The sequence below is a fragment of the Poromitra crassiceps genome (assembly GCF_964638095.1).
Source record: "Poromitra crassiceps genome assembly, chromosome: 8".
Classification (NCBI taxonomy): domain Eukaryota; kingdom Metazoa; phylum Chordata; class Actinopteri; order Beryciformes; family Melamphaidae; genus Poromitra; species Poromitra crassiceps.
Window position 1 is genome coordinate 43,523,380 of NC_139629.1, and position 10,947 is coordinate 43,534,326.

Below are 10,947 nucleotides of genomic sequence, written 5' to 3' on the forward strand. Positions count from 1 at the left end.
AAACATTTTTAAATGTCCTTGTCTTCAAGTGTCTTCAAGTTGGTAGGCTAAGGATACCCTAAAATGGCTATATAATGGCTATAGCCTATATATATATCATGTTCTCCTATATTTTTCGGATTTTTATAGTAATAAGAGTAAATTGCACATTAGATAGGCTACCAAATTAAAATTTATCAATTGGCTGGTGTAAATATATATATATATATATATTATTATATATATATATTATTATTATCAATAATAATAATAAAAATAAAAAAAAATTGTAATAATAATAAAAAACTTGGTAGAAGCTATTTCCCATCAGACTGCATGGTGTAATCCATAAAACAGTAGCCTATAACTGTAATTATGTGTAGGCCATTGGTGTAGGCCTATATTATTTATGGTATTACTTATTATTAAAAAAAAATGTGTCTGCCACCAAAGAGGAAGACAAATCAGTCTTCAGTCAGTTCAAAGGTCGTCACCATAGCGACCGTAAACTTAGAGGAAACAAAAGTTTCTCCGGAACTAGCAGCTCATTTGTTGTTTGTAAAGTAAAACCCGTCGTGTCTTCATCCATCTCAGACTGAGCAGCTTGAGATAATGGCCAGTAAACCTCTTGTTTCCAGGGTGATTGCCAAAATAATTCCTCTTGCAATACCCAAAGGAAGCAAAAAGTTGTGTGAACTTTGTCAAAAACCAGCGCACCTGCAATGCAGCAAGTGTCGAGTCACTTTCTACTGGTGAGTTATGGCCGATTGGCTTTTCACTTATCTAAACCATAACCGGCTCCAATAATGAGTTAAGGTTCGTGGGTTTATTTTTGTGTGGATTTTGGCAAACGTTTCCTCCCAAAGTAACGGAGTTAGTTTGAACGCTAGGTGGCAGTGCTCGCAATATTTTCCAGCAAAATCACAGATGACGTTGGCATGTGAAAATGTCATTATGAGAGAGGAACAGCTGGAAATGAAGTTACCACAAAGGATATTTTCGTGCATGTGACTGTCAGGGAATTATAATATGAATTGGTCAACAGTAACGTTTTTATGCAGGCTATACAGTATAGGCCTACTGGCTAACATATTCACATCAAAGGTCTGTCCTGTAAGATACACATCATTAATACAGTGTAATACAGAACCTATAAGATGGTATATATATATAGGTAAGTTACGATAGAGAAGCGAGAAGAGGAGCATTGTGTAGCATTTGGTGACAGACTTTCCCATCAGGCTTTAAAAGGATGAGCCACTAAACCCAGTGTCTTTAAGAAAGCTTACAGCCACTTCTATCCCCAGCTCTCCACCCCCGTGCTGAGCTGGTTTCTCCCCAAGCTTTTCAAATGCGTGTCATGTGACGCACATTTCTTCAATCAGCTGAACACATATCCCTCAAGTATAACCGCAAAACAGAGTAAAAACATCTGCTAGCAGCTGTCTGGTTTGATTAGTAGGCTACACTTGTCAGTGAGCCAAGATAATATATCAGCTAGCTAACATGCTAAACTCTCTAACCGAAGAGAGGCGGAGGAAATGCCTAAGTTGAACTATAGCTTTGGTTCCCAGCCAGGGCAACATATTTTGACTTATGTCTCTGTAATGGGTAGCGTTAGTCAGGCCCATAATAAACAGCAGTATAACAGCACATTGTTGGGGGCTATCATGGGTGAGACGGTTTATAGCAGACCTAATGAGCCATAACATATTATGAGGCTGTCGACTGGCAAGTATCCAGGATAATGTCCATGCTCGGTGTTTGCTAAGTACTGACTCTGAGTCAGATTCCTGCAAGGCCAGTGGAGTACAGTGTGAACCAGAGAGTGCAGCGCAGTGCCCTGGCCCTGCGCTGAGGAGCTGTTGATGTGTGTGTGTGTGTGTCTGTGTGTGTGTTTGTGTGTGTGTGTGTGTGTGTGTGTGTGAGTGTGTGTGTGTGTGTGAGAGTGTGTGTGGGCGCGCGCGTGCCTGCTGATGTGAAGTGGCCACTGTGTCTGGCTCCATCCCAGAAGAGGGGGGGGGGAATTGAATGAGCACACACATAGGCTACTCAGCAGAAACACACACACACACACACACACACACACACACACACACACACACACACACACACACACACACACACACACACACACACACACACACACACACACACACACACACACACACACACACACACACACACACACACACACACACACACACCAAGCAACTCAAGACAATTTCCACAGCACTGAGATGTAGATGTAGCACCAGATGAGCAAAATGACAGGCCCCTTATGTAATTGCATACAATTGAGCTTTAGCATGCCCTCTGTGCACTCGGAGACACTTCTTAATGGAATTGAAGTTCTGCTATAGAGATGTTAGCTAAATTCAGACCAGCTGATATAGCTGTAACAGCATTTCACAGTTTGATTGATGCTACACGTGATCCCCGTCTGATGCCAAAGTCTGCCTCATCCAAACATGTCAAAGTATTGACCAAGGCTGGGCTGCAGCCTGCACTCCGCCCCACTCCAGTGATTTATATTATGAAAGCCATTTTCACACAAAGCCTTGAGGACAGTGTGGATCCAAGGTGAGAAGGAGGTGGAGAGAAGGACTAGACTAGAGGGCAGGCGCGAGTCAGTTTGGCTGTTGTGAAAGTGCATGCGTGTTGCATTCTTCTTCTTCTTCTTCTTCTTCTTCTTCTTCTTCTTCTCGTCTTCAGTGACACGGAGCACCAGCAGGCTGACTGGGTGGGGATCCATGAGAGGATCTGTCAGCTGCTTGTTCCCATTCGCAGCCCGGTGCCATTTCACTCCCTGCAGGCTGAGCGCGACATCCACCACTCCCAAATGCGCCTCCACCAGGTGAAGATGTTCAGCATGTGGAGCCCCAGAGCCATGTTTGGTTTCGGGTGCCAAGGAGGAACATACCGTGGCGTGGCATGTAGCCAAGTCATTATGCTTTAACTTTCATTATAGTTCATGAAGCCACTGTGTCTCCACGCTCTTAAAAAGCCTGGAAGAGACATGCCATTTGAAAAGTGTGTTATTGGAAATTAAATGATACGATACAAAATGTTTACGAAACTTGTTTGGAATAAAAAAATTTAACTGGTCCAGTGTTCAAGTCAAGTGTTGCTACTTAACCCAAATAAACCAAATACATTTCCTCCTTTTGCTTTATTATTAGTTTTGTGATGTGAAAAAAATCAGAATAATTGGAAGTTGGACTAATGATTTTGTTGCTGAGGAGGAAGAGATGTTCACAGACCAGTCCCAGTTCACCCATTGATGACTCCTCACCTTTTACATGAATGAGATCTGTTTTGAATGTTTTGTGAATTAGTTTGTGATTTCTGTTTTTGCACAAAAACATTGATTTAGTAGCAAGCAACAAGAAAGAAAGCTCCAAAGTGGTCAAAGTTTGGATATTAGTACAATGATATACAGCTCAATTTCTGTTAATAGCCCTGCGCTTAGTCAATATGAGTGGGTGTATTTTTTGTTTTGTTTATTTAATCTTCCTAGGTCATTTCTGCTCACTTGAGGTAGGGTAAAGATCACCTGGAGTGTGTCTTGGTTGTGTTTCCCTGTCCAGGAGCATCTGGTTGAGGTCTCCAGGATGGTGGCACAGAGCAAGCTGGCTGAGGGGAAGCACCAGGACGCGCTGCCTGCCGCCCAGTCCTCCCTGCGCTGTGCCATGGACGTCTATGGCTCCAACGCTGTCCAGCTGGTCCCTGCCTACCTGCTGCTGGCCGAGGCCAACGTGGGTGAGGAACCATCACAAACATCTCTCTTCTCAAATGGATCCATTTCCCCTGCTGTATAGGATGTTTAATGCACGGCTACATGTGTGTGTGTGTGTGTGTGTGTGTGTGTGTGTGTGTGTGTGTGTGTGTGTGTGTGTGTGTGTGTGTGTGTGTGGTGTGTGTGTGTGTGCGCGCGTGTGTGCGCGCGTGTGTGCGTGTGCATGTGTGTGCCCGTGTTTCCAGGTCTGGGTAGTCTAGCCCAGGCGGGGGAGTACTTGTCCCAGGCAGAGTGGGCGGTGCTGAAGAGCCCAGACTGTGGCCAGGCAGTCCGCCAGCAGCTGCATAGGAACCTGGGTCGCCTCTACACCACAACTGGCAACCTGGAGTCAGCCCTGTTCAACTTCGCCAATGACGTCTGTGTCATTATTGTCTAGATTCATCACAAAACAGCTTTGTTATTATGACGTCTCATTCACAACTTTGTCAGCACTGTTTGTGCTGGCTCACTCAGCAGCAAAAGGGATGCCATGACACTTTTTCTGCCATGGAGTTTGCTCACCAACAGTAAAATGAAGCATTCTCACTGATTCTGAATATTTGTAATTGATATATTTGATTGTATATTACATTGTGTGAGGTGTATATTGTCTCATCGCTCACAATATGTACATTGCATATTGATTGTCTATTCATTTTTGCAGTATTTATGTTATGTACACCGACTCAACAAAGCATAATGTAGCTGGTGTTTAAAAGCTGATTCTAGTGACAATCTCCACTCTTGCTTTCAGGTCTACTATGCCAGTGAGGAGTATGGTCTGGATAGCACAGTCACCTGTGGTGGCTACTTTCTCATGGCCAATGTGTTTGCCAAACAGGGGAAGCTGCTCATTGCTCATTCCTTGTACTCTGAGGTAAAAAATTAAAATAAAAATAAAAACACAGTTATTATGTTACTGTTACTGTGGACAAATCTACAATATTAGTTTGTATTATATAATTCATCTTTATTGCTCTTCACATTATAGGTGGCACGTACTTGGCACTCCTATCTGACCAAACTCTTTGAGATCCACACCCAAAATGATCAAAATTCCACCATGTCGTCATCGGAGTCCTCTTTTGGTGCGTCTGCTCACATCACAAATATGTTGAATGTGAATGTGTGCGTTTTGAATTAGACTGAATAGATTGGAACATTAGAATGCTGGTCATTCTTGTAAGGGTGCTTGTATTATAAACAAAGTGGCTCGCATAAGACACTAAATACAGAGAAGCAGACTCACCCTGTAAGACATCACGAACAAAGTCAACATAATAATGCAAAAGACCTATCAGAAATTAGCCACACTCATGTAAAAACTTTAGTTTGTAAACTTTCCCCGCTTAAAAAATATATAGCCTACATACACATGTGACAAAAACTAAAGTTACTGCATATAGATGTGCAGTGAAAAGATTTAAAATTGTGACATTTCATTTGTTAGGACCTTCATCAGACCTGATACACAGCAAATGGCTGACATACAAACCAATACAATACAGCCTAGAAGGCCTAGAGACACAAGGTAGGGTAGGGGCGTGGCAAGGGAGCGAGCTGAGATCTTAATGGCCAAGTTGAGGCTAGTGAGATCGGTGACTACGATAGGGGAAGTTATGTAAGGTCAGGGAAACAAAAAGACAAAAGATGTATTGTTTTTCCCTCTGAAACACAAAAGACACATCAAGATGTATTGCACAAAGGATTTATCTTTTGAGTTTTTGTTCCTTAACCTTGCATAACGTCTCCTATTATAGTCACCCATCTCACACTAGTGTCACCTTTGCCAATTACAGGTGGGTCTGCTCCCCTTGCCACGCCTTGTATCTCTGCTGTATAGAGAGCCAAAGTGAACGTCACTTCCTGCTTCAGCGCTGTACCAGAGATTTTCATCCGCCATTTATTTTCCCATAGACATTTCGTAAAGTGCTTATTTAAAAAATGGTTTTACTTCTTCAAACCAAACGGTTCAGATATATTTAGAAACAGGAGAGATCGCATAACATTTCACTCGGACCAAAACGTAAACAAAAGCGGGTTTAAAGAAAATGTTTTTTCAATGTTGTTGTTTTTTTAGTTTTGGTCTGAGTGAAATGTTCTATGGTCTCTCCCGATTCTAAATATAGCTGAACCATTTGGGCTGACCTAGTAAAACTATTTTTATAGGCATTTTACGAAATGTCTATGGGAAAATAAATGGCGGATGAAAATCTCTGGTACAGTGCTGAAAGCAGGAAGTGGCGTTCACTTTGCCTCTCTATTGTATCATTGTGTGTATATAGCCTATGTCTGAGAGTGTGGCGCCTCATCTTCCATGGGTGAAATAGTTAGTAAGGAACACACACACACACACACACACGCACACACACACACACACACACACACGCACACACACACACACACACGGTTAATTACATCTGAGTTATTACATACTTAAGTAGAAAGGAACCATGCTGTTAAAGCAGCTACGAGCAAGATTTTCGATTGTTATTAAACAGTATACGGTAATTATAATATTGATGCATCACATCTTACCTATAATAGTAGCTGAGACCAAAGCCGTGTCAATCGGAGATTGCTCTCTTGATGATTATAGAGTCTGTGTCTGTCTACCTGCGGGCCGGATAAACCCGGAAGTGAAACGAACGAAACGGTTTACGGCAGCTGCCTGCCTTCAACCGTTTCGCTCTGCCTAGCAACAGACCATAAACACGGAGAACGCCATGCAGGGGCTTGCTACTCTCGCGAACATCTCTCGTTACATTCTAACAGTTTGAAGTAATTTTGTTATTTTGTGGTTATGGCCGAAGTGGCTGCCGCAAACCGTTTCATTTCACTTCCTGATCTGCCCTGGCCACAGACAGAGACAACACTGGCCGATTCACTCGGGGTTCAAGCGAGACTACTCGCCGTTGGTCTCGTCTACTATTAGGGGTAAGATGCGATGCATCGATATCAAATTTAGACTGTTTAATAACAATCGAAAATCTTGCTCGTAGCTGCTTTAATGTTTGTCAATATAGCCAATTTGACCAATATTGCCATGCCTTTACTGTACCATTCAACTACTGGCGCTCTGTGCAGCATCAGATGATGACATCACCACTCCATCATTTCTCCAGCCCCTAAACAGCATAGGGCTCCATGAGTGTATGACTGAGAATAAGGTCAGCAGTGCTATATTTAGCCGTGCTAGCCTGTCGTGCTATCTGACGGCTAAAGCCCAGATTTACGCCGGCATGCTTGGTGCTGACTAAAGACCACCACTGACACATCCTGTGCTACATCCCCGTGACACTACGCTCTCTCATGGCCGCTGCCCTAGATATGATGCTAAGCCTGTTAGCTGCAATGCTATTCCCCATTAAGCTTTCTGGCCGGCTAGCAACTCTGCTGACGTTGGAGTTACTTTACACCTGGATCCTGACGGGACGTCCCTTTGCCCTATGTTTACTGTGTATTTGTGTGTGTGTGTGTGTGTGTGTGTGTGTGTGTGGGGGGGGGGGGGGGGTTGTACCATTGACTGTGGGGGGCAGACAACATTTTATTTTGACATCTCCAAAACCTCACGCATCCAATCTGAGTAGTGTGTGTGTGTGTGTGTGTGTGTGTGTGTGTGTGTGCGTGCGTGTGAGAGAGAGAGAGAGTGTGTGTGTGTGCGTGCGTGTGTGTGTCCAGGTGCGCATACATGCACATGTATTTATGTACACAGCATATCCTAAGGTATAAGGCCTCTTTTGTGTGTCTCCCCTGTTTCCTCAGACGAGGCCCAGCGATTGGAGGTGGATCAGATGCTGAGAACCATGCTGGAGCTTGGAGAGGACGACTCCAGCCAGGACACAGCTCACACTGCCCTGGTGACCCACTGCCTGGCCACGCTGTGCTTCCTGGGAGGAGACCCCCAAAAGGTGAGGCACCTGGCAGGGTGACTCACCACCCTCAGTTTGACACAGTGTGACCCATTTCCCCTTGAAGTGCTGTCTCCAGACAGGATTAGGTCTAATTGGTCAAGCCTTAAGGATGAGGGGAGTTGACTTAGTGGGAGTTGATGTGATTGCCCCGACACTCTGACTCCACATCCTGGTTGCGCCAGACTCTCTCTGTTATGAGGATGCTGCTCATTGGAGGGAATTTGTGTCTGTGTGTAACCTGCACTTCAGTCTGGAATCAATTAGGACACTCGTGCTAAGTGAGAGAATGAGACAGCGATGATGAATGTGAGCAGATCTGCATCAGACAGGTGCCCCGCCCCCAGACTTCAAACCCCGCCCCCAGACTTCAAACCTTGTTGGGTCTTTCACTTTAGTAGGTCAGGGAGGGGCAATAGGAACAGGATCAGATCTAATTAAGGCGTTTAAGGTGACTAGAATAAAACTCTATAGTAACCGGTAAACACTACACACGCTACGCACAACAACACCCTGTAAACACTACACACACACTACGCACAACAACACCCTGTAAACACTACACACACACTACGCACAACAACACCCTGTAAACACTACACACACACTACGCACAACAACACCCTGTCGCACAAATGCAAATGTCAATTTATGGGGATGAATTTCCATCTCATCATTTGTATTTCCAACACCAGAGGGAGTGACTAGTTCCCTGGTAACATGTGAGTTTTTCCTGTTTCCCCCACAAGTGATGAACAAGATTGATATGGACTTGGCTGACTACTGCAGAGCCACATCACCATGGTCCATGCTAGTCTGCACGGTGTCTGACTGTTTCAGTTGAAGCACAGAGACCATTGGGCTGCATTTTTTGACCTGGCTGTTGGGCCTTATAACCCATGGTGGCCATTTTGAATATATACACTTATTGTGTGGTGAGAAACTCTACTTGGAAGATTGGGTATATATTTATACAACTAGCGTTACCTCAACAGATACGTGAGGCCTTCATACAGACATAACAGGTAATAATCGGACTACTATAATAAGGTGAGGGTTCAGCCCACGGTGCACAATTGCTCAACTGAGCAGGTGAGCACGCGAAGCTTTCGAGCTACAAGCGAGCATGCGAAGAAAGTAATTGCAGGTGAGGTGCAAACAGTGTTGCGCATATTATGTGACATTAGTCAGTCTGTTCCGCCGTAGTAACCACCTGTAACGCTAGTAGAGACTGGAAAAAACTAGCGTGTTATCCTACTTCACACAAGAGTTGTGGGGAACCTACAGTAACCTACAGAGTGAGTCTGTTGTGTTAGCTCCGCCCACTCTGTGAACCTACAGCAACCTACAGAGTGAGTCTGTTGTGTTAGCTCCGCCCACCCTGTGAACCTACAGTAACCTACAGAGTGAGTCTGTTGTGTTAGCTCCGCCCACCCTGTGAACCTACAGTAACCTACAGAGTGAGTCTGTTGTGTTAGCTCCGCCCACCCTGTGAACCTACAGTAACCTACAGAGTGAGTCTATTGTGTTAGCTCCGCCCACTCTGTGTCACCACAGACACCAAGTTCATAAATGCTGCAATACTGAAAATGCAAAGGCTTCCATCAATGGGCCATAGGCTCAATCACCATTGTGTTAAGTCACTATCAGATAGATAGTGACTTAACAGACATTTATTTACATGAAAATCTTTGAGATGATAACTTTAAGCAGGGTAGATGTTAACATAGGTGCTGGTATTCTAGTTGAAGGATGGACTCCTTACGTGTCTGCCACAAGTCAACTGTTTATAGTTCTGTCTTACTGTCTCCTGTTCCTTAGATGTACCAAGCAAGAGGGAAAAAACAAGGCGTGGAATTATAATAACAGTTTTTCCTCTTTTTATGTAAGCTACCATTGCGCAAGGGTAATTTTGGTTTTGGTTGGACCTCTGTCCCTGTTCTGGTTCCAAGTTCTGCTCTAGTGTGGGTTGCAGCGCAAGAACTGTTCTTTGGATAGTATTTCATGCATAGTAAACATACCAATTCTAAACATTTGGATGCGCTGTGCTTCAGCTGGAACTCTGCCTAAATACTTTCACTTCTGTGATTGGAGATTGAGAAGAAACAGGCAGGAATTGACTTTTATTTTTCCTTTGCCTATGGCTAATATACGTGTCGCAGCCTTGCAGTGACCACATGGAGAGATGTGTGAAGACTGACTGTGTGGTAGCGGGGGGTAGAGTTATAAATGTGCAATGTAAAGAAGGAGGAGGTCAAGTGCCTACACTGTGGGGGGAATCATGAGGCGGGGGGGTCCGCTCAGTGTCCACGAAGAAAGAAGGAAAGGGAAGTGAACAAGATCAGAGAAGAACAGAAGTTATCATATGCTGAGCTGAGGCTGTTAAGAAGTGGGGTGGGGAAAGAAACGAAGAAAGGATACAAGTGCATAAGGCTCCGGAGAAGAAGGAGGAGGGACCTAGTCGGAGCGATGTGATCTGCATGGACAAGAAGCAATTCATAACCTTCATTGCGGTGGTTAGAAGATGTGCTGCTGCTTTGAGTGGGAAGACGGAGAGGAATGGGAACAGGATTGACGCTGTTAAGGGGTTACTGGATGAGGTGGGCATATCTGAAGCAGAGATAGATGAGGAACCGAGGGATGCGTTTGGGCAAACTCGGACATTTGTGTCTGGGTGAGAAGAGGAATTGTATAAAACACCAAAGAAGAAGTTTGATGGATCCAGAAGAGGGCGGTAATGCAACATTAAGGATGCCAACTGCCATAAAACACCAAAAAGAAGAAGACCACATGGAGTGATGTGGGTAAATGTAACACATTAGAACAGACTATATCATCCATATAATGCATATTGCCTTCAAAATCCTAGAATAGTGTTGAACACGGTAAGAAAGAGCAAGTATTCCATATGGATGAATGCCTCTACAAACCTCATGCTTGGCGTCAAAGCATGTAGGTTTGTCAACAGTCAGTATCAACCAAAGCTTTCTCTCATTCATAAAGTGTAAAGAACAGGGTAGCAGTCAAGCAGATGAAGTGGTCAGGTGGGAAAGTAGGATAAGCTGACCAGGAGGCCGTCCAATTCACACTCATATTATATAAGTCAGCTTTACTCTCCCTGGAGTCTAACAGCTGCAGCCGCTGTGTTTGTTTCCATCTGTGTCTGTGTGCCAGGCGCTGGAATTTGGCAGCAGAGCCCTGCAAGCGAGCCAGCTGACACCAAACCATGATCTGACAGAGTCCATCCAGAGCCTGCTCCAGCTGCTGCAGACAGGCTAA

General features: G+C 44.3%; 1 protein-coding gene across 1 annotated transcript; it reads left to right on the plus strand.

Moving 5' to 3' along the window:
- Positions 1-591: 591 nt before the first annotated feature.
- Positions 592-10,947, plus strand: zmynd12 (zinc finger, MYND-type containing 12; the record flags this gene model as incomplete). The annotated part of the gene is made up of 8 exons (XM_083641245.1): positions 592-731; positions 2,695-2,836; positions 3,570-3,741; positions 3,964-4,133; positions 4,512-4,634; positions 4,749-4,845; positions 7,523-7,668; positions 10,843-10,947. The coding sequence occupies 8 exons, from the start codon at positions 592-594 to the stop codon at positions 10,945-10,947; spliced, it is 1,095 nt and encodes a 364-aa protein (XP_083497371.1).